The sequence below is a fragment of the Pristiophorus japonicus genome, chromosome 7, assembly GCF_044704955.1.
Source record: "Pristiophorus japonicus isolate sPriJap1 chromosome 7, sPriJap1.hap1, whole genome shotgun sequence".
NCBI lineage: Eukaryota > Metazoa > Chordata > Chondrichthyes > Pristiophoridae > Pristiophorus > Pristiophorus japonicus.
This window is the reverse complement of record NC_091983.1, coordinates 161,170,278-161,194,808: the sequence shown is the minus strand read 5'-3', so window position 1 is coordinate 161,194,808 and position 24,531 is coordinate 161,170,278. Positions and strand designations below refer to the sequence as shown.

At 48.9% G+C, this 24,531-nt stretch overlaps 1 protein-coding gene across 1 annotated transcript in view; it reads left to right on the top strand.

The window, feature by feature from the left end:
- Positions 1-24,531, top strand: part of LOC139267333 (uncharacterized) — a 95,362-nt gene that overhangs the window by 5,758 nt on the left and 65,073 nt on the right. The window contains exon 2 of the mRNA XM_070885478.1: positions 447-566. Within this exon, the coding sequence (XP_070741579.1) occupies positions 447-566 (120 nt within the window). The remainder of the gene's footprint in view (positions 1-446; positions 567-24,531) is intronic.

Sequence of the window (24,531 nt, the reverse complement as noted above, 5' to 3'; positions counted from 1 at the left end):
ACCCTCGATATGTCACCAGAGAAAGTGTTTTCTATTTGGTGGACCTAACATGGCACGTCTCTGCTTGCTCAGTTAAAAAAAAAGGGACTATCACTTCTCAGGCAAAAGGAACAATTTTCATTTTATAGTGTATATGGCAGGAGTATCGTTGAATAAAAAAGACCCCCTTCCCCCAGCAGAATATTATTCTTTTATCACTGTTTATTTTGCTCATTTAATTGTTTTACTGTAAAAATGTTCAGAAGGGACAGATACTGGGAAATGTATCTTCAGGAAAACAGTATAGGGTAAAATCACAGTCCAAAATTAGGACTCTGTTTCCATTAAATAGTGGTCAGCAGAATTTCACACAAGGGTTAAGTATTCGTACACTAATATCCCACAGTGCGATTCAATCCCTTGGACTCACCTGTAAAATAACCAATCCGTCTTGTTTGTCTCTACAGCTTCAGAAAATAAAGTGATAGACAGGGAATGCTTGGAGGTCTTGCAGACATTAGCTGCTTCTGAAAATCCTAGTCTACAGCAATCGGCTGCTCTCTACTACTTACACATCAGTGAGCAATGTGAGTATGATATATTTTTTAAATGTTTTAAAGTATATCTTACTAAGGACATGTTAGCCTAAATTTTGCAACATTAGTGCAGCTGAGACCCAGATAGTTAGAAGTAGCTTCTGGATAAACTCAGATTAAAGTGTAATATTTGCACCTAATTTTCTGAGGCAAGCCCATTAGCATTGCTTCAGGTATAGATTTGGACAGGGTGGAAGGAGCACACTGATGATAGGAGCAGAAAATTGTTTCAGGGAAATTTAAAGGGGTGCGAGAAATTAAAGGACAGTAGCTGTACAGAGTGACAAAAATTATGAAATGATTTGGAAAAGACATCTCAACCCATGAGCAGCCTTTGACCAGTAGAAGCAGCACCAGGAAAGATGCCCTCAGAGCTATCAACATCAGAGATGGATTTATGATCACAGAGACAGAAACTGATTGCAAATCCATTTAAATATATGAAGAGTAAACATATTAAAACAGGTCACATTTTGTAAAGTAAAATTGAATTTCATCAAGGTTGAATGCCATTGCTGTTGAGTGAAGTTTGATGGCGCTTGTATATCCTGCAAAGACAGTAACTGGGCTAGAAATTGGATATATCCAAGAAAGTGGCAGTGTTAAGACTAAGGTTATGCTGCATCACCTGGAAATGGTCTAGTTAAGAAATCATAGACATTACAGCAGAGAAGGAGGCCATTTGGCCCATTACATTCGTGCCAGCTGACAACGAGCTATCCAGCCTAATCCTACTTTCCTGCTCTTGGTCTGTAGCCTGCAGGTTTCGGCACGTCAAGTGCATATCCAAGAACGTTTTAAATGCTATGAGGGTTTCTGCCTCTACCACCCTTTCAGGCAGTGAGTTCCAGACCCCCACTACCCTCTGGGTGAAAAGATTTCTCCTCAAATTCTCTCTAAACCTCCTAGCACTTACTTTAAATCTATGCCCCCTATTTATTGAAACCTCTGCTAAGAGGAATAGGTCCTTCCTATCCACACTATCTAGGTCCCTCATAATTTTATACATCTCAATTAGGTTTCCCCTCAGCCTCCTCTGTTCCAAAGAAAGCAACCCCAGCCTATCCAATCTTTCCTCATAGTTAAAATTCTCCAGTCCAGGCAACATCCTTATAAATCTCCTCTGTGCCCTCTCTAGTGCAATCACATCCTTCCTGTAATATAGTAACCAGAACTGCATGCAGTACTCTAGCTGTGGCCTAACTAATGTTTTATACAGTTCAAGCATAACCTCCCTGCTCTTATATTCTATGCCTCGTATAATAAAGGCAAGTATCCCATGTACCTTCTTAACCATCTTATCCATCTGTCCTGCTACCTTCAGGGATCTGTGGACCTGCACTCTAAGGTCCCTCTGTTTCTCTACACTTCTCAGTGTCCTACCATTTATTGTGTATTCCCTTGCGTGTTAGCCCTCCCCAAAATGCATTACCTCACACTTCTCCAGTTTGAATTCTATTTGTCAAGATGCAATATTCATGCTCACTCTTCATTAATATGATTTTCGTCATGATTTCAGCGCTAAAACTGTTGCTCATTGGCATTACACTGAATAGGTGGACCTATATCGGGATGGTCTAGTTCACAGTCATGATTGGCACAGGCTTTTTCCACTACTTAAAGGGAAGGTGCCAGTGATCAGGAAGGCCAATGGAATCTTGGCCTTTATTGCAAAGGGAATGGAGTATAAAAGCAGGGAAGTCTTGCTACAGTTGTACAGGGTATTGGTGAGGCCACACCTGGAATACTGCGTGCAGTTTTGGTTTCCGTATTTAAGAAAGGATATACTTGCTTTGGAGGCAGTTCAAAGAAGATTCACAAGGTTGATTCCAGAGATGAGGGGGTTGACTTATGAGGAAAGGTTGAGTAGGTTGGGCCTCTACTCATTGGAATTCAGAAGAATGAGAAATGATCTTTGTTATGTATTTAACCCCTTGCAACCTGTATCACACTACCAGCAGAGGGCCTACCTGCACGGTATATAAGCAGGTCACCACGAGGTACTTGCACTCTGGAGTCTTATTAAAGGAGCTAAGGCCACATTTGCTCATTGTACACAGTACTCAGTTTCATTCTTTATTATGAATGCATTAATTGGCAACGAGGTAACGAACAACCGCGCGAAAATGCAAACAACAGTTGGTATCCTGGAGAAGTTCTCAGAAGGAGAAGATTGGGAGGCCTTCGTGGAGACCAATACTTTGTGGCCAACGAGCTGGAAGGGACGAGAACGCTGCCAACCGAAGGGCGATCCTCCTAACTGTCTGTGGGGCAACAACCTATGGCCTCATGAAGAATATCCTAGCTCCAGTAAAACCAACAGCTAAATCCTATGAAGAATTGTATATGCTGGTCCGGGAGCACCTAAATCCTAAGGAAAGCATTTTGATGGTGAGATATCGGTTCTACACGTGTCAACGGTCGGAGGGCCAGGAAGTGGTGAGCTATGTCGCCGAACTAAGGCGCCTCGCAGGAAATTGCGAATTTGAGGGATTCCTAGAACAAATGCTTAGAGACTTTAATGTACTGGGCATTGGCCATGAGGTATCCTTCGCAAAATGCTGACTGTTGAAACTCAGAATCTAAGAAAAGCCATAACAATAGCCCAGGCATTTATGTCCACCAGCGACAACACCAAACAAATTTCGCAGAGTAAAGAAGTTTCGGCTAGTACTGTGCACTAAGTAACGTCGTTTTCGAGCAGGAATATACATGGCAGAATGTACATGCCGGCTGCTGCTGCTCGACCTCAGGTGACCCAGAGTCCGTCATCAATCGTTAATGTGAGGCAGTTAACACCTTGTTGGCGTTGTGGAGGTGATCATCGGCTCCATTAATGCCGCTTCAAGCATTATGCGTGCAACAGTTGCAGAACAATGGGACACTTCCAGTGAATGTGCAGGCGAGCTGCAAACCCTGCAAACCACCATGTTGCAGAGGAAGGTCAAGCCACTGTGGATCAGGCTGAATTGGAGACTCATACTAAAGAGGCCAACACATTCACCACGAAATGTCCACCAATAATGTTGAAAGTTGAACTGGACGGAATTCCAGTATCTATCGAACTGGACACAGGTGCGAGTCAATCCATAATGAGTAAAAAAGCCTTCAACAGGCTGTGGGGCAACAAGGTACACAGGCCCAAGCTCAGCCCCATTCACACCAAACGAAGGACTTACACCAAGGAACTAATTCCTGTAATTGGCAGAGCAGAAGTCAAAGTCTCCTATGACGGAGCAGTACACGAACTCCCGCTGTGGATCGTGCCAGGGGATGGTCCCACATTTTTGGCAGAAGCTGACTGGGAAAAATCCGCTGAAACTGGCACGACATTCGAGCGCTTTCATCCATCGACGACGCCTCATGTGCCCAGGTTCTGAGCAGATTTCCAACATTGTTCGAGCCAGGCATTGGAAGCTTCTTGGGAGCGAAAGTGTAGATCCATTTGGTTCCCGGTATGCGACCCATCCACCACAAGGCACGGGTGGTACCATTATATGATGCATGAGAAAGTGGAAATTGAGCTGGACAGGCTGCAGCGAGAAAGCATCATCATGCCGGTGGAATTCAACGAGTGGGCCAGTCCAATTGTCCCAGTATTTAAAGAGGACGGCACGGTCAGAATTTGTGGGATCTTTAAAGTAACGATTAACCGTTTTTCGCTACAGGACCAGTACCCAAGGCAGGCGACCTATTTGCCACCCTGGCTGGAGGTAAGACATTCACCAAGCTGGACCTGACCTCGGCCTACGTGACGCAGGAGCTGGAGGAGTCTTCGAAAGGCCTCACCTGCATCAACACGCACAAAGGTCTGTTCATCTATAATAGATGCCCGTTCGGGATTCGGTTGGCCGCAGCAATCTTCCAACGGAACACGGAGAGCCTGCTAAAGTCGGTTCCTCGCACTGTGGTTTTCCAGGACGACATGCTGGTTACAGGTTGGGACACCATTGAGCACTTGAAGAATCTGGAAGAGGGTCTTAGTCGGTTGGATCGCGTGAACGCTCGAAATGTGTTTTCCTGGTGCAGGATGTCGAGTTCTTGGGAAGAAGAATCGCAGCAGGCGGCATCAGACCCATCTACGCCAAGACGGAGGCCATCAAGAACACGCCGAGGCCACAGAACGTGACAGAGCTGCGGTAGTTCCCTGGACTCCTTAACTATTTCGGTAATTTCCTACCTGGGTTAAGCACCCTGCTGGAACCCCTACATGCGCTACTGCAGAAGGGAGATGACTGGGTATGGGGGAATTCACAAGAGGCTGCCTTTGAGAAAGCCAGAAATCTGTTGTGTTCAAACAAACTGCTTGTCCTGTATAACCCTTGTAAATGATTAGTGCTCGCTTGCGATGCGTCGTCATAAGGGGTCGGGTGTGTGTTACAACAGGCTAACGAATCGAGGATTTTGCAACCGGTCGCTTATGCGTCCAGGAGTTTGTCCAAGGCCGAAAGGACCTACAGCATGATTGAAAAAGAGGCTCTGGCATGCGTTTACGGGGTAAAGAAAATGCACTAGTACTTATTTGGCTTCAAGTTTGAGCTTGAAACTGACCACAAGCCGCTCATATCACTGTTCTCTGAGAGCAAAGGGATTAACACCAATGCCTCTGCCCGCATCCAAAGATGGGCGCTCACACTGTCGGCATACAACTATGTAATCGGCCACAGACAGGGCACAGAGAACTGCGCTGATGCTCTCAGTCAGCTGCCATTGCCCACCACCGGGTGGAAATGGCACAGCCAGCGGACTTGCTCATGGTAATGGATGCATTCGAAAATGAAAAGTCCCCCGTTACGGCCCGCCAGATCAGGACCTGGACCAACCAGGATCCTTTACTGTCCTTGGTTAAAAAAAAGTGTCCTCCATGGGAGCTGGTCCAGCGTCCCAGCTGAGATACAGGAGGCAATTAAGCCGTTCCACAGGCGCAAATGCGAAATATCCTTGCAGGCGGACTGTCTGTTGTGGGGTAATCGCGTGGCCTTACCCAAGAAAGGCAGAGATACGTTTATTTGTGAACTGCATAGCACCCACCCAGGCATTGTAATGTTGAAAGCCATAGCCAGATCCCATGTGTGGTGGCCCGGCATCGACTCAGATTTACAGTCGTGCGTGCGCCAGTGCAACACCTGCGCTCGGCTGAGCAATGCACCTAGCGAGGCACCGCTAAGTTTGTGGTCTTGGCCCTCCATACCGTGGTTGAGGATCCACTTGGACAATGCGGGCCCATTTCTCGGAAAAATGTTCTTGGTTGGCGTGGATGCTTACTCAAAATGGATTGAATGTGCAATAATGTCTGTAAGCACGTCCACGCCCACTATTGAAAGCCTACGAGCCATGCTTGCCACGCACGGCCTGCCTGATGTCCGAGTGAGCGGCAATGGGCCATGTTTCACCAGTGCGGAATTCAAGGAATTCATGACCCGCAATGGGATCAAGCACATCACATCTGCCCCGTTCAAGCCCGCATCCAACGGCCAGGCAGAACGGGCAGTTCAGACCATCAACCAAAGCTTGAAATGCATGTCGGAAGACTCCCTGCAGACCTGACTATCCCGAGTGCTGCTCAGCTACTGCACCAGACCCCACTCACTCACCGGGGTTCCCCCAGCCGAGCTGCTCATGAAAAGGGCGCTCAAAACAAGGCTCTCTCTTGTCCACTCTGATCTCCATGATCACGTGGCGGGCAGACGGCATCAAAAAAGTGTGTACCATGACCGCGCAAATTTGTCACGTGATATTGAGATCAAGGACCCTGTATTTATACTCAATTATGGACATGGTCCAAATGGTTTGCTGACACGGTCAAAGCCAAAGAGGGGAGTAGGGTGTTTCAGGTCAAATTGGCCAATGAACTAACGTGCAGAAAACATTTGGACCAAATCAATTTGCAGTTCACCAACAGCTACGAACAACTCGGAGAAGACACCACTAACTTTGACCCTCCAACACACACACAAGTGGCAACCGACATCATGGTTGACCACGAAGCCGAACACACCATCCCCAGCAGCCCAGCAAGGCCGGCTGCCCAACAGCCCAGTGAAGAACCAACCAACTCACCCACATCCGCATTTATACCAAGACGATCGACAAGGGAGCAAAAAGTCCCAGATCGTCTCACCTTGTAAATAAGTGTACTATTAACTTTACGGGGGAGTGATGTTATGTATTTAACACCTTGCAACCTGTATCACACTACCACCAGAGGGCCTACCTGTTGGAGTCCCAAGGGATCCCAGCATCCCTTGGGAGCACGGTATATAAACAGGCCACCCACGAGGTACCTGCACTCTCGAGTCTTACTAAAGGAGCTAAGGTCACATTTGCTCATTGTACACAGTGCTCAGTTTCATTCTTTTTTATGAACGCATTAATCTTGTCGAAACGTATAAGATTATGAGGGGGCTTGATTTTGTGGATGCACAGAGAATGTTTCCGCTGACAGGAGAGACTAGAACTGTCATGTATCTTACATTATTATATATAGCTGTATCCTAACATGCTATACATGACTGTAATAAGATATAACCTGTAAACACCAGCATACCTTACCACCAGGGGTGCACTTACAAGAGACAGGTATATAAGGAAAGGTCTCAGGCAAGTGCAGCATTCCAGAGCTGTGACATACAGGTGTGGGTCCAGAGTGACCTTGACTTCACTACATGCCTCGTGTGAATCTGTATTGAGGGGACAGGACTTTACATTGGCGACGAGTTACGGGATTACAGAATCCACAGAATGGCGAACAACGGATCAGATGAAAAGTACAATGCGGGAGACAATTGGGAAGACTTTATAGAAAGGCTCCAGCAAAGCTTTGTAACCAAAGACTGGTTAGGCGACGATAAGGCAGACAAGAGAAGAGCCCATCTCTTGACCAGCTGTGGCTCGAAAACATACGCTTTAATGAAGGATCTGGTGGCACCCGAGAAACCAGCAAGCAAGTCGTTTGAAGAATTGAGCACACTGGTAAGAGACCACCTGAAGCCAGCGAGCAGCCTACACATGGCCAGACACAGGTTCTACAACTACAGATGCTGTGTGGGCCAGAGCATACCCGACTTCGTGGCGGAACTTCGGAAGTTAGATAGTTTATGTGAGTTCTCTGATGAACTAAGGAGAGAAATGCTGAGAGACTTTTTCATTGAAGGAATAGGCCATGCAAGCATATTCCGAAAGCTCATAGAGACCAAGAACCTGACCTTAGAGGCAGCAGCACTGGTTGCACAGACATTCTTGGTAGGGGAAGAAGAAACGAGGTTGATTTACAATGCAGGTACGACAACTAACGAAATATTGGAACAAGAAGTTCACAGCACTAAACAAGCTGCTACCCCCACACACAGACAAAACCGGGAAAACAGGCTCTTGACAGCAGGCAGTGGCGCCAGAAGCCATCAAGGGCCACAGGAACGGCCGTTCACACCTCATCAACTCACAATGCAAGCAATCAACTTCAAACTGAGAGAAGCTCAAGAGAGATCAGCCAGACGCAGCTCATTCTTTGGGAATACTTTGAACAATGGAACCGGTCTGTGCTGGAGGTGTGGGGGTGGGCACTCGTCAAGGGGATGTCGATTTCAGCACGCTGTTTGCAGGAACTGTGAATATACAGGGCATTTGGTCCGCATGTGCAAAAAAACGGCAGCTCGGCTGGTATACGAATCGGATGGGTCGGAAAGCGGACCAGAAGACCAGAAGAAGGGGACAGTACCCGGGACACCAATGTACAGTGGGTCAACACGATCAATGGCCGCTGCTCCTACAACAGGACGCCTCCTATAATGATGAGGGTCCTACTCAATAGGATACCTGTCAACATGGAGCTGGATACGGGAGCGAGTCAATCTCTCATGGGCGCTCAACAATTTGAACAACTGTGGCCGTATAAAAGAGACAGACCAAAACTCACAAGGGTCGACACCAAACTAAGGACTTATACCAAAGAATTCGTACCAGTCCTCGGCAGCGCCATGCTCTCTGTCACACACAAAGGGACAGTGAACCGACTTCTCCTGTGGATTGTCCCCGGAGACCCCCCAGCACTGCTGGGGAGAAGCTGGCTGGCAAAACTAAACTGGAAATGAGATGATGTCCATGCCATATCATTAGAGGAACGGACCTCCTGCTCAACAGTTATAAAGCGATTTGAACATCTCTTTCAGCCAGGTGTGGGCACTTTCAAAGGGGCCAAAGTCAAAATCTACATCACACAGGATGCTAGACCGGTCCATCACAAGGCCTGAGCTGTACCCTATGTGATGAGGGAAAAGATTGAACACGAACTAGACAGGCTTCTGCGGGAAGGCGTTATATCACCTGTGGAATTTAGCGACTGGGCAAGTCCCATCGTCCCAGTCATGAAGCCTGATGGATCCGTACGAATCTGTGGGGACTACAAATCTACCATAAACAGAGTCTCCCTACAGGACCAGTACCCGCTGCCCAGAGCGGAGGACTTATTTGCCACATTGGCTAGAGGTAAACTTTTCTCAAAACTAGAACTCACATCTGCGTATATGACGCAAGAATTGACCGAGGAATCCAAGCTACTCACCACCATCAACACACATCGAGGCCTTTTCATGTACAATCGATGCCCATTCGGCATCAGGTCAGCAGCTTCCATATTCCAGCGCAACATGGAGAGTCTGCTCAAGTCCATCCCGGGGACGGTTGTATTTCAAGACGACATACTTATCACGGGCAGGGACACCGACTCCCATCTCCGTAATTTGGAGGAAGTACTACAGCGGTTGGATCAGGTAGGCCTACGAGTCAAGAAATCCAAGCGCCTGTTTCTCGCACCCGAGGTTGAATTTTTGGGCAGAAGGATTGCCGCTGATGGAATCCGCCCAACAGAGTCCAAAACAGAAGCAATTCGCCTGGCACCCAGGCCCCGGAATGTCTCAGAACTGCGCGCCTTTCTCGGGCTACTCAATTACTTTGGGAACTTTATGTAGAACTTAAGCACGTTGCTGGAGCCTCTCCATGTGCTACTCAGGAAGGGATGCGATTGGTTTTGGGGGGACGTCCAGGAACGCGCCTTCAATAAGGCATGCAACCTTCTGTGTTCCAACAGTGTTTTGACTTTCTTTGATCCAGGTAAAAAGCTAGTTTTCACATGCGATGCATCAGCGTATGGGGTCGGGTGCATTTTGCAACATGTCAATAGTGCGGGCAAATTACAACCCATAGCTTATGCCTCCAGGTCACTTTCGCGGGCGGAGCGCGGGTACGGAATGGTGGAGAAGGAGGCGCTCGCGTGCGTGTACGGTGTCAAAAGGATGCACCAATACCTTTTCGGGGCCAAGTTCGCATTAGAAACCGACCACAAGCCCCTCACGGCCCTGCTATCCGAGAGCAAGGCAATAAACGCCAATGCCTCGGCGCAAATTCAACGGTGGGCACTCATGCTGGCGTCCTACGACTATACCATAAGGCACAGACCAGCCACAAACAACTGTGCTGACGCGCTCAGCAGGCTACCCCTGGCAACCATGGAAGGGTCTGACGAACAGGACGGTGAGATAGTCATGGCAATCAATGCCTTTGAGTCCACAGGTTCACCCATGACGACTCGCCAAATCAGAGCCTTGGCGGCCAGCGACCCCACGTTATCCTTAGTAAAAAGATGTGTCCTAACCGGTGACTGGGCAGAGGCTCGCGATGCCTGCCCCGCGGAATTAAAACCCTTTCACAGGCGCGTGCATGAGCTATTACTACAAGCAGACTGCCTGATGTGGGGCAGCCGAGTAGTCATGCCTCTGTAAGGCAGAGAGGCATTTGTCCGGGAGCTCCACCGCGAGCACCCAGGGATCATTCTCATGAAGGCCATAGCCAGATCCCACATCTGGTGGCCTGGTATTGACGCGGAATTGGAGCTCTGCGTCCGAAGGTGCACCATTTGTGCCCAACTCAGCAATGCCCCCAGGGAGGTCCACTGAGCCCCTGGCCCTGGCCCACCAAACCGTGGTCACGGGTGCACGTAGACTATGCGGGCCCATTCATGGGCAAAATGTTCCTCGTAGTTGTAGATGCATTTTCAAAGTGGATCGAATGCACCATTTTAAACTCGAGCACAACCTCCACCACTGTGGAGAGCCTCGCAACCATGTTTGCAACGCACGGAATCCCTGACATATTGGCCAGTGACAATGGTCCATGCTTCACCAGCGCAGAATTCCAATACTTTATAATTGACCACGGCATAAATCACGTCAAGACGGCACCGTTCAAGCCGGCCTCCAACGGCCAGGCGGAGAGAGCAGTGCAAATCATTAAACAAGGCATGCTTAAAATCCAAGGTCCCACGCTGAAGGTCACCTGTCGCGACTGCTGCTGGCAAACAGATCACGTCCGCACTCACTGACTGGAATTCCCCCCGCGCAACTGTTGATGAAAAGGACTTTAAAAACAAGGCTCTCATTAATTCTCCCAGACATGCACGAAATCGTTGAGGCAAAGCGCCGTAAGCTGACTGAGTACCATGGCAGAAATTCGAGGGGGAGATGGAATGAGATAGGGAACAAAGTATTTGTACTAAACTATGGCAGGGGTCCCAAATGGCTTGCAGGGACAGTAACAGGCAAGGAAGGAAACAGGCTACTCGTAGTACAAATGGACAATGGCAAAACCTGCCGGAGGCATGTAGACCAAGTCAAAAGCAGATTTACCAACAACACTGCGGAACCAGAGGCAGACTACAATATGGAACTCGCACCACACCTGGTGGACAGACAGAGGAAACAACCTGAGGAAAGGGCAATAGCCCAGGTGAGTCAACAACAATCACACCAATCGAAACAGACAGCCCAGGCGAGATACCAGCAACCACACCCAAAGAAAAACGGACACCAAGGTGAACAACTGAACCACAACTCAGACGCTCCACGCGAGATCTTAAACCACCTGAGAGACTGAACCTATAAAGACAATAAGACCTTGGAGGAGGGTGATGTCATGTATCTTACATTATTATATATAACTGTATCCTAATATGCTATACATGACTGTAATAAGATATGACCTGTAACCACCAGCATACCTTACCACCAGGGGTGCACTTGCAAGAGACAGGTATATAAGGACAGGTCTCAGGCAAGTGCAGCATTCCAGAGCTGTGAAATAAAGATGCAGGTCCAGAGTGACCTTGACTTCACTACATGCCTCGTGTGAATCTGTACTGAGGGGACAGGACTTTACAAGAACTAGAGGGCATAATCTTAGAATAAGCGGCCGCCCATTTAAAATTGAGATGAGGAGAAATTTCATCTCTCAGAGGATTTTGGATCTGTGGAATTCGTTGCCTTAGAGAGCTGTGGAAGCTGGGACATTGAATAAATTTAAGTCAGAAATAGACAGTTTCTTAAACGATAAAGGAATAAGGGGTTATGGAGAACGGGCAGGGAAGTGGACCTGAGTCCATGATCGGATCAGCCATGATCGTATTAAATGGCAGAGCAGGTTCAAGGGGCCGTATGGCCAACTCCTGCTCCTATTTCTTATGTTCTTATGTTCTTATTAAAGAGGATGAGGAAGGAGGGAGGAGGCAGGTGCCCAGTCATCCATCCGAACGGGCTGTCCAGGAGCGGCTTATCAGACTCCGATTCAAATTAATGAAACCCATATCCCCGTTGCACGCCACATCCCCATCATACCATCCCTGTCTCACAGAATATCACATCGCTTTCTTGATCACAAAGTCAAAATGAGACACACCACAAAAGATTCCAAACACAATTATTAAATTTATCAATAATCATAAGACACATAATTACAATTACGAATGCACCCTGGTGCAATTCCTCAGTGTCTGTCTTTCGTGTGGCTTTGCCGGGCTGCCAGGCTGTTCAGCTGTCCCAACAGCACAGCGAAGAGCCGGAAGGAGAAGCAGCACTGACAAGTAGCAATGAGCACTTCGTAGGAACACTAAGATAGGAAAAGCCACACGAAAGACAGACACTGAGGGATTGCATCAGGGTGCATTCGTAATTGTAATTATGTGTCTTATGATTATTGATAAATTTAATAATTGTGTTTGGAATCTTTTGTGGTGTGTCTTATTTTGACTTTGTGATCAAGAAAGCGATGTGATATTCTGTGAGACAGGAATGGTATGATGGGGATGTGGCGTGCAACGGGGATATGGGGTTTCATTAATTTGAATCGGAGTCTGATAAGCCGCTCCTGGACAGCCCGTTCGGATGGATGACTGGGCGCCTGCCTCCTCCCTCCTTCCTCATCCTCTTGCACCTCATCCTCCTCCTCCTCATCCTCCTCTTCATCCTCGCCCTCATTCTCCTCCTGAGATGGTCCCGCAATCCCTGCAAACGGGTGTCCCATTTCATGGTGGTCTGCTGGCAAGGGCTGCACCCTCAAGATGGCCAAGTTGTGAAGCATGCAGCAGACCACCATGAAATGGGACACCCGCTCTGCCAAGTACTGGAGGGTTCCTCCCAAGTTGATCTGCTCGATGATGTTCCTGGTGGAGGCATAGCTCTCATTATATGAGTGCTGGGCACAAGTGTTGGGGTTGCGGAGGGGAATCATGAACCAGATGGAGAGCGGATAGCCCCCGTCTCCTTGCAACCACCCTTGAGCTTGCTGTGGTGGCTGGAAGATTGTTGGGACACAGGACTGACACAGGATGAAGACATCATGGTCGTACACCAACTATACATTAAGTGAATGGTAGCCGTTGCAGTTCTGGAAGATCTCAGGATTGTTATACGGTTCCAGCAAAGCCACATGCCTGCTCATCCTGCTTCTCTCCACTGAGAGAGTAGCTAACACTAGTAGTCCCTTCTACTGGTGCAGAGAGCCTCAGTAACTTCCCCGATGCAGTGATGGACAGCGAACTGTGAGATGTTAGCTATGTCTCCTGCTGCAAACTGGAAGGATCTGCTGGCAAGGAAATTGAGGGCCACAGTAACCATGACTGCCACTGGGAGAGCTGTGGTTGTCCTACTCTGAGGCTGCAGGTCTGGTTGCAGGAGGTGGCAGAGTTCTGTGACCACCTCCTTTCTGACGTGTAGCCTCCTTAAGACACCGCTCCTCGCTTAAGTGGAGGTAAGAGAAGTGCTCTCGTAAGATCCAAGGTAGGTAAGGCTACCTGTTGAGAGCTTCATAGCCCTTCTTCTCCTCCCTCAGTGTGCATGTTCCTGTCTTCCTCGCTGCCTCAACTCTCTCTGCCGTAGATCCTGGAGAGCGAGGTCGACTGCCAGTACTGCCCCCATGACCGTGAGCAAGTGTTGTGAGCAGAAGTCTTCAACAGATAATGAGTGACTTCTACACTCACAGTCACCAAAAAAAACTAGAAATAACCGAAAAAGCTGTTTCAGTAGCAAGAAGTAGGAAACAGCCACTGAAACTGCAGAACCCTGTAAGGGTCAACTGATTGGGGATGGTGCCTGTTATGTATGCAAATTTGTAACTACCATGTTTAACCACCAGAGGGCTTATCCCCTGGAGTCCCAAGGGATCCCACAATCCCTTGGGAGCACCTGTATATAAGGAGGCTTCACAGACTGGAGAGGCACTCTGAGATCTGTAATAAAGGACTACGGTCACACTTTGAGCTTGCAGTATCTAGTCTGACTCCTTATCCAAGACATAACAACTGGCGACGAGATACAGATGACGAACCCCAACGCAATAATGCTGTGGGCATCCTGGAGAAATTTTCAGAGGGAGATGATTGGGAAACCTTCATGGAGCGACTTGACCAATACTTCTTGGCCAACGAGCTGGAAGGAGAAGGGAACGCTGCCAAACGAAGGGCGATCCTACTCACCGTTTGCGGGGCACCAACATAATGGCCTCATGAAAAACCTGCTCGCTCCAGCAAAACCCACAGACAAGTCATATGATGAGTTGTGCATACTGGTCCGGGAGCATCTAAACCCGAAGGAAAGCGTTCTGATAGCGAGGTATCGGTTCTACACGTACAAGAGGTCTGAAGGCCAGGAAGTGGCGAGCTATGTTGCCGACCTAAGGCGCCTTGCAGGACATTGTGAATTTGAAGGACACTTGGAGCATATGCTCAGGGACTTCTTTGTACTTGGCATTGGCCATGAAGTAATACTTTGCAAACTTTTGACTGTAGAGACCCCAACCTTGAGTAAAGCCATAGCGATAGCCCAGGTGTTTATCTCCATCAGTGATACCAAACAAATACAAAACAAATTTCCCAGCATACGAGTGCTGCTGCAAGTACTGTGAACAAAGTAATGTTGTTTTTGAATCGAAATGTATATGGCAGCACTTACATGCCTGTAGCTGCACGTCCGCCGATGACTCAGAGTCCGCCATCACGGGTGAATACAAGGCCATTAACACCTTGTTGGCGCTGCGGGGGTGATCATCAATTCCATTCATGCCGCTTCAAAGGATACGTTTGCAAGGGCGATGGAACAATGGGACACCCCCAAAGTATGTGCAGGCGAGCTGCAAACCCTGCTAATCCTGCAAATCACCATGTTGCAGAGGAGAACAGATCCACGGTGGATCATGATGAACCAGAGACTGAGACCAAGGAAGCAGAGGTATATGGGGTGCACATATTTACCACCAAGTGTCCCCCGATAATGCTGAAGGTTGAATTAAATGGACTCTCGTGTCCATGGAGCTAGACACGGGCGCAAGCCAGTCCATAATGAGTAAAAACACTTTCGATAATTTGTGGTGCAACAAGCCTTCAAGGCCAGCCCTGACTCCAATTCGTACCAAACTCAGAACGTACACAAAGGAACTGATTCCTGTAATTGCCAGTGCTACCGTAAAGGTCTCCCATGATGGAGCGGTGCAAGATTTACCACTCTGGGTGGTACAGGGCGATGGCCCCACGCTGTTCGGCAGGAGCTAGCTGGGAAAGATACGCTGCAACTGGGACGACGTCCGAGCGCTTTCATCCGTCGACAACACCTCATCTGCCAGGTCCTAAGCAAGTTCCCCTCACTGCTCGAACCAGGTATTGGGAAGTTCCAAGGAGCAAAAGTGTAGATCCATTTGATTCCGGGGGCGCGACCCATCCATCACAAGGCTAGAGCGGTACCTTACATGATGAGAGAGAGGGTGGAGATAGAGCTGGACAGGCTGCAACGAGAGGGCATAATTTCGCCGATCGAATTCAATGAGTGGGCCAGCCTGATTGTTCCAGTCCTCAAGGGAGATGGCACCATCAGAATCTGTGGTGATTACAAAGTAACTATCAATCGTTTCTCACTGCAGGATCAATATCCGCTACCAAAGGCAGATGACCTATTTGCGACGCTGGCAGGAGGGAAAACGTTCACGAAGCTGGACTTGACCTCAGCCTACATGACGCAGGAGCTGGAGGAATCTTCGAAAGGCCTCACCTGCATTAACACACACCAAGGTCTTTTCGTTTACACCAGATGCCCGTTTGGGATTTGATCAGCCGCAGCGATATTCCAGAGGAACATGTAAAGTTTGTTGAAGTCGGTCCTGCGCATCGTGGTCTTCCAGGACGACATCTTGGTTACAGATCGGGACACCGTCAAGCACCTGCAGAACCTGGAGGAGGTTCTTAGTCGGCTTAATCGTGTGGGGCTCAGGCTAAAACGTTCGAAGTGCATTTTCCTGGCGCCTGAAGTGGAGGTCCTGGGGAGAAGAATCGCAGCAGATGGAACCAGGCCCACTGATTCGAAGACGGAGGCAATGAAAAACGCACCAAGACCACGGAACGTGACAGAGCTGCGGTCATTTCTAGGGCTCCTGAACTATTTTGGTAACTTCTTACCAGGTCTTAGCACATTGTTAGAACCCCTGCATTCTTTACTGCATAAAGGAGATGAATGGGTATGGGGTAAAAGCCAAGAAAATGCCTTTGAGAAAGCTGGAAAGCTGTTATGTTCAAACAAATTGCTTGTGTTGTACGTTCCATGTAAACATTTGGTACCAGCATGTGATGCGTCATCGTACGGGGTCGGGTGTCTATTGCATAAAGCTTATGAATTTGGGAAATTGCAACCGGTTGCTTATGCATCCAAAAATCTGTCTAAGGCCGAGATCGAAAAAGAAGCGTTAGTGTGTGTTTACGGGGTAAAGAAAATGCATCAATATCCGTTTGGGCTCAAATTTGAATTGGAAACCGACCGTAAGCTGCTTATCTTTTCTGAAAATAAGGGGATAAATACGAATGTATCTGCCCGCATCCAGAGATGGGCGCTCATGTTGTCCGCATACAACTACGCCATCCGCCGTCGGCCAGGCACAGAGATGGCGCAGCCTGCAGATTTAGTTATGGTAATGGAAGCATTCGAGAGTGAGCAATCACCTGTGACCGCCCGACAGATTAGAACCTGGATGAGCCAGGACCCCTTACTGTCCTTAGTAACAAACTGTGTGCTCCACGGGAGTTCGTCTAATGTCCCGTTAGAGATGCAAGAAGAAATAAAGCCGTACCAGCGGCGCAAAGATGAATTGTCTATACAGGCAGACTGCCTCCTATGGGATAATTGGGTAGTTGTGCCAAAAAAGGGCAGGGACACTTTCATTAGTGATCTCCACATTACCCACTCAGGCATTGTAATGATGAAAGCGATAGCTAGATCCCACGTGTGGTGGCCCAGTATCGATGCAGACTTAGAGTCCTGTGTGCACAAATGTAATACATTGTGTAATACATATTCAGCAATGCACCCAGGAAGGCGCCACTAAGTTTATGGTCTTGGCCCTCCAAACCGTGGTCTAGGGTTCATGTCGACTATGCAGGCCCATTCTTGGGAAAAATGGTTGTAGATGCCTGCTCGAAGTGGATTGAATGTGTGATAATGTCGGCAAGCACGTCCGCTGCCACCATTGAAAGCCTACGGGCCATGTTTGCCACGCACGGCCTGCCTTATGTCCTTGTAAGTGACAATGGGCCGTGCTTTACCAATGCCGAATTCAAGGAATTCATGTCCTGCAATGGGGTCAAACATGTCATGTCTGTCCCGGTTAAATCAGCGTCCAATGATCAGGCAGAATGAGCAGTTCAAACAATCAAGCAGAGCTTGAAAAGGGTAACTGAAGGCTCACTGCAGACTTGCTTATTCCGAGTCCTGCTTAGTTACCGCACAAGACCCCACTCGCTCACCGGGGACCCTCAAGCTGAACTGCTCATGAAAAGGGCACTTAAGACAAGGCTCTCGTTAGTCCACCCTGATCTACACGAACAAGTAGAGCGCAGGCGGCTTCAACAGAATACATATCATGATCATGCAAATGTGTCTCTCGCGAAATTGAGATAAATGATCCTGTATTTGTGTTGAACTATGGACAAGGTCCCAAGTGGAGTGCTGGCACCGTTTTGGCCAAAGAGGTGAGTAGGGGGTTTGTGGTCAAACTCGCAAATGGACTCACCTGCAGAAAACACTTGGACCAAACCAAGCTCAGATTTACAGACTATCCAGAACAACCCACAATAGACTCTACCTTTTTCGACCCTCCAACACACAAACAAGTAGCAACCAACCCAGCGGTTGACCACGAAGCAGAATCCGCAGCAGCCCAGCAAGGCTCACCACCCCGAGCAGTCCAGCAAGGCCAGCTGCACAGCAGCCCAGCGAAAGCCCAACAAATGACTCACCAACACCAGCATTTGCACCGAGACGATCAACCAGGGAAAGGAAGGCCCCAGATCGACTCACATTGTAAATAGTTACACTATTGACTTTGGGGTGGCGTGGGAGGGGGGGGTGGGGTGGGGGAGTGTTGTTATGTATGTAAACCTGTAATTACCATGTCTAACCATCAGAGGGCTTATCCCCTGGAATCCCAAGGGATCCCACAATCCCTTAGGAGCACCTGTATATAAGGAGGCCTCACAGCCTGGAGAGGACTCTGAGATCTGTATTAAAGGACTATGGTCACACTTACTTTGAGCTTGCAGTATCTAGTCTGACTCCTTATCCAAGACATAACAGTAAGCAACTGAAAATAGTTGTTTATGCCATTTTCTGAAGTTACTGTGGGAGTCTGGGAGAACCTCCACGAAGTTTCAGGGCTTATTAAACCAGGAAAACTACCTTACTGAGATGCAGACCAGAGCTGAAGCAACATTGGCCAGCAAATAATTGATGCGAATCTTGCACATCTCTGAGCAGCACTACAGAAGAAGAAACAGGGTGTCTCTGTCCTTTCTCCACCCACCTCCCCCCACCCCTGCCAAGTCAGAGGGAGGTTCAAGAATACAAAAGACAAAATGGCAGAAGAACAATAAAAAAGGGTATAAGCAATTAATAGAGATATTGATTTTAAAAGAGCTTCATGTCATGTATGTAACCTTTATGTAACAACACTGCAATGCTGTATATACGTAAGAAATGCATACCTTGATGACAGGGGGTGAACTTGTGGGAGACACTCCTCACCTGGTCATCCAGGTATATAAAGGGAGGTCCCATGCAGGGTCATCACATCACAGAGCTGTGAGGAGGACGCTAAGAGGCTGCAGGGTGATTTGGACAGGTTAGGTGAGTGGGCAAATACATGGCAGATGCAGTATAATGTGGATAAATGTGAGGTTATCCACTTTGGGGGCAAAAACACGAAGGCAGAGTATTATCTGAATGGCGGCAGATTAGGAAAAGGGGAGGTGCAGCGAGACCTGGGTGTCATGGTACATCAGTCATTGAAGGTTGGTATGCAGGTACAGCAGGCAGTGAAGAAGGCAAATGATATGTTGGCCTTCATAGCAAGGGGATTTGAGTATAGGAGCAGGGAAATCTGACTGCCGTTGTACAGGGCCTTGGTGAGGCCCCACCTGGAATATTGTGTTCAGTTTTGGTCTCCTAACCTGAGGAAGGAAGTTCTTGCTATTGAGGGAGTGCAGCAAAGGTTCACCAGACTGATTCCAGGGATGGCTGGACTGACATATGAGGAGAGACTGGATCAACTGGGCCTTTATACACTGGAGTTTAGAAGGATCAGAGGGGATCTCATAGAAACATATACGATTCTGACTGGACTGGACAGGTTAGATGCAGGAAGAATGTTTCCGATGTTGGGGAAGTCCAGAACCAGGGGTCACAGTCTTAGGATAAGGGGCAGGCCATTGAGGACTGAGATGAGGAGAAACTTCTTCACTCAGAAAGTTGTTAACCTGTGGAATTCCCTGCCGCAGAGAGTTGTTGATGCCAGTTCATTGGATATATTCAAGAGGGAGTTAGATATGGCCCTTGCGGCTAAAGGGATCAAGGGATATGGAGAGAAAACAGGAAAGAGGTACTGAAGGAATGATCAGCCATGATCTTATTGAATGATGGTGCAGGCTCAAAGGGCCGGATGGCCTACTCCTACACCTATCTTCTATGATTCTATGTTTCTATGTTTCTTCGTCCTGTGAATAAAAGTTCAGGTCATGGAGTGACCTTGTCCATAGAATGTGCCTCGTGTGGATTTGTGGTATTGTGTAAGGACTTTACATTGGCGATGAGAAACGGGAATCAACGACCCACGAGAATGGCCATCGGCAGCACAGATGAAGGGTAGTGTGTTGGTGAGGACTGGGACCATTTCATTGACAGGCTCCAACAGAGTTTTGTCACGAAGGACTTGCTGGGAGACGCAGCGGCCGACAAGCGAAGGGCTCATCTGCTGACCAGCTGTGGACCCCAGACTTACGCGCTCATGAAAGACCTGCTAGCACCTGAGAAGCCGGCGGACAAAACCTTTGAAGAGCTTAGCAAACTAATCGGTGAGCACCTCAAACCGGCGAGCAGCATACACATGGCCCGACACAGATTCTATACCCACCGCCGTCGGGAAGGATAGAGCATACCGGATTTCGTTGCGGACCTCTGGCGCTTGGCCAGCCTCTGTAAGTTCACAGACGTCTGCAGGGGGGAGATGCTAATAGATTTCTTTATGGAAGGCATCGGTCATGCTGGGATTTTCAGAAAGCTAATTGAGACCAAGGACTTGACCTTGGGAGCGGTGGCGTTGATGACTCAGACTTTTATGGCGGGGAGGAGGAAACTAAGATAATATACGTGCGCAATTCTGCCTCCAACGTGGCGATGGATCAGGGAGTCAATATCATAAATGCGACACAGAGCCCCACAGGCAGGCAAGGGCAGTTCGACACACCCCAGGCAGCAATAGACCCAAGAGTAAGTCTCCAACAGAGACAATGGCAGGCTGAACGGACATTTATGCCCCCCCCAGTGGACAATGCAGCCCGGGATGGAGCCATTGACACCCACTAACAGGGTACTCAACAGCAGTCAAAGGGACAATCAGTGAGGAATACCTTGTAACAGCTCTTTTGTTCATAACAATGGGAATCTCAGTTCATGCTGGAGGTGTGGGGGCAGACATGCTGCCAGGACTTGCAGGTTTCAACAGTTCGTCTGCAGAAATTGTAACCTCAGTGGCCATTTAGCCAGAATGTGCAGAAAGCCTGTAACCAGGCTAATATACGAGGCGGATGAACCAGATGAGGGGTCTGCGAGGCAGGATGATGCTTGGGGCAAATCAATGGACGCTGAAGTTCAGCGGGTTCATGTGGCAAACATTCACAGCTCATATACCAAAACGCCACCCATGATGATGAAAGTCCGATTAAAACGGCATCCCTGTACGCATGGAGCTGGACACGGTGGCCAGCCAGTCATTCATGAGTGTTCAACAATTTGAAAAGCTGTGGCCACTCAAAGCCTGCAGACCCAAACTAGAATGCATTGAGATGCAATTACGGACGTACACCAAAGAAATCATTCCAGTGCTAGGCAGTGCAATGTTGCCAGTCACACACAATGGATTGGTGAACCGGCTGCCACTCTGGATTGTCCCAGGCAATGGTCCCGCACTGTTGGGGAGGAGCTGGTAAGCTGAGATGAACTGGAAATGGGGGGATGTGCACGCCATGTCATCTGTGGAGCGAAGTTCATGCTCATAGGTCCTACAGCAATTTGAATCACTATTTCAACCTGGCGTCGGGATATTCAAAGGTGCCAAAGTACTGATACGCATCACCCCGGACGCCAGACCAGTGCACCACAAAGCCAGAGCTGTGCCATATGTGATGCGGGAGAAATTTGAAAGCGTGTTGGACCGGTTGCCGAGAGAGGGCATCATCTCACCCGTTGAATTCAGCGACTGGGCGAGCCCCATCATTCCCGTCCTAAAAGCGAATGGCTCGGTCAGGATCTGTGGCGACTACAAGGCCACCATCAACCAGGTGTCCCTACAAGACCAATACCCGCTCCCGAGAGCGGAGGACCTTTTTGCCACGCTGGCAGGCGGCAAGCTGTTCACCAAGTTGGACCTCACTTCAGCCTACATGACCCAAGAACTGGCCGACGAATCTAAACCACTGACCACCATCACCACGCACAGGGGACTGTTTGTTTACAACAGGTGTCTGTTTGGCATTCGATCAGCTGCCGCGATTTTTCAAAGAAACATGGAAAGCCTGCTCAAATCCATTCCCAGAACAATTGTATTTCAGGCCGACATCCTCATCACTGGTCGTGACACCGAGGAACACTCCACAACCTGGAGGAGGTGCTACGCCGACTGGACCGGGTAGGCCTGCGACTCAAGAAGTCTAAGTGTGTGTTTTTGGTTCCCAAGGTCTAGTTTCTGGGCAGGAGGGTTGCTGCAGATGAGATTCGGCCCACCGAATCCAAAACGGAGGCGATTCGACAAGCGCCCAGGCCCTGCAACACATCGGAGTTGCGTTCATTTCTGGGACTCTTGAACTATTTCGGGAACTTTCTGCCGAACTTAAGCACATTGTTGGAGCCGCTACCCGTGCTCCTGTGTAAGGGTTGTGATTGGTTTTAGGGGACTGTCAGGAACGGGCTTTCCATCGGGCGCGGAACCTACTTTGTTCAAATAAGTTGTTGACTCTGTACGACCCCCGTAAGAAATTGGTTCTGACGTTTGATGCATCGTCCTATGGGGTTGGGTGCTTGTTGCAGCAGGATAATGCTGAGGGCCAACTACAACCTGTGGCTTATGCCTCCAGATTGTTCTCTCAAGCTGAACGGGGATATGGGATGGTTGAGAAGGAAGCACTCGCATGTGTCTATGGGGTGAAAAAGATGCATCAGTACCTTTTTGGCAGGAGGTACAAATTAGAAACGGACCACAAGCCATTAACATTCCTGCTGTCAGACAACAAGGCTGTCAATGCCAATGCGTCAGCTCGCATACAGCGATGGGCTCTCACGCTCGCTGCGTATGACTACACCATCCGGCACCGGCCCGGCACCGAAAACTGTGCTGACGCGCTCAGCAGGCTTCCACCGAGAGGGCAGTGGAGCAAAGCGCCGAGATGGTCATGGCTGTCTTTGACAGTGCAGGCTCCCCCATCACATCCCGCCAGATCAAAATCTAGACCAACAGTGATCCCCTCCTATCCTTGATTAAGAAATGTGTTATGACTGGGGATTGGGTGCCCGCACACGGAGCATGCCCTGAGGAGGTCAGACCTTTTCACAGACGGATGGATGAGCTCTCCATCCAAGCCGACTGCCTACTATGGGGCAGCCGGGTAGTCATGCCCCAGAGGGGCGGGGAAGCATTCATCAGGGAACTCCACAGTGAGCACCCAGGCATCGTGCTGATGAAGGCCATTGCCCAGTCACGTGTGGTGGCCGGGAATTGATTCAGACCTGGAACACTGTGTTCGCAGGTGCACGACGTGTGCCCAGCTAGGTAATGCCCCCAGGGAGGCCCCGCTCAGCCTGTGGCCCTGGCCCACCAGACCATGGTCATGTATTCACGTAGACTACGCAGGCCCGCTCATGGGAAAAATGTTTCTAATTGTGGTTGATGCGTACTCGAAATGGATCGAGTGCATCATTTTGAATTTGTGCACGACATCCACCACTGTGGAGAGTCTGCGCGCGGTCTTTGCGACCCACGGCTTGCCGGACATCCTTGCTAGCGATAATGGCCCATGTTTCACAAGCTACGAATTCCGGGAGTTCATGTCGGGTAATGGCCTTAACCATGTCAGGACAGCACCGTTCAAGCCGGCCTCCAATGGCCAGGTGGAACGTGCGGTCCAAATCATAAAACAAGGCATGCTCCGGATTCAAGGACCCTCCCTTCAATGCCACCTATCGCACCTCCTGCTGGCCTATAGGTCCCGACCGCACTCGCTCACGGGGGTCCTGCCCGCGGAGCTACTCATGAAATGAACACTCAAAACTCGGCTGTCCCTCATTTATCCAGTCCTGTCCGACATTGTTGAGGGCAAGCGCCAGTCCCAAAACGAGTACCATGACCGAAATTCAAGGGGGAGATGTATAGAAATTGATGACCCCGTATTTGTTCTCAATCACCCTTTGGGGCCCAAATGGCTTGAGGGTACTGTAATAGACAAAGAGGGGAATAGGGTCATAGTGGTTAAACTTAACAATGGTCAGATATGCCGCAAGCATCTGGACCAAGTAAAAAAAAAGGTTCAGCATGGACACTGAGGAACCTGAGGAAGATCATGAGATGGTATTCACACCACCGCCAGTGAATGAGCAACAAGAACATTCAGCAGCATGCACAGTCCCTGCGGTCAGCCCAGACAGGCCGGAATCAACACAAGTGACAGACACGCATATCAAGGCTCAACAACCAGAGCCCCAACTGCGGCGCTCCACGAGAGAGCGCAGACCACCTGAGAGACTTAACCTATGATCCCAATAAGATGTTGAGGGGGAGATGATGTCATGTATGTAACCTTTATGTAACAACACTGCAATACTGTATATACACGTAAGAAATGCACACCTTGACCACAGGGGGTGAACTTGAGGGAGACACTCCTCACCTAGTCATCCAGGTATATAAAGGGAGGTCCCACGCAGGGTCCTCATTTCTTGGTCCTGTGAATAAAGGTTCAGATCATGGAGTGACTTTGTCCATAGAATGTGCCTCGTGTGGATTTGTGGTGTTGTATAAGGACTTTACACTTCAAATGTTGAATTTCTGAACCAAC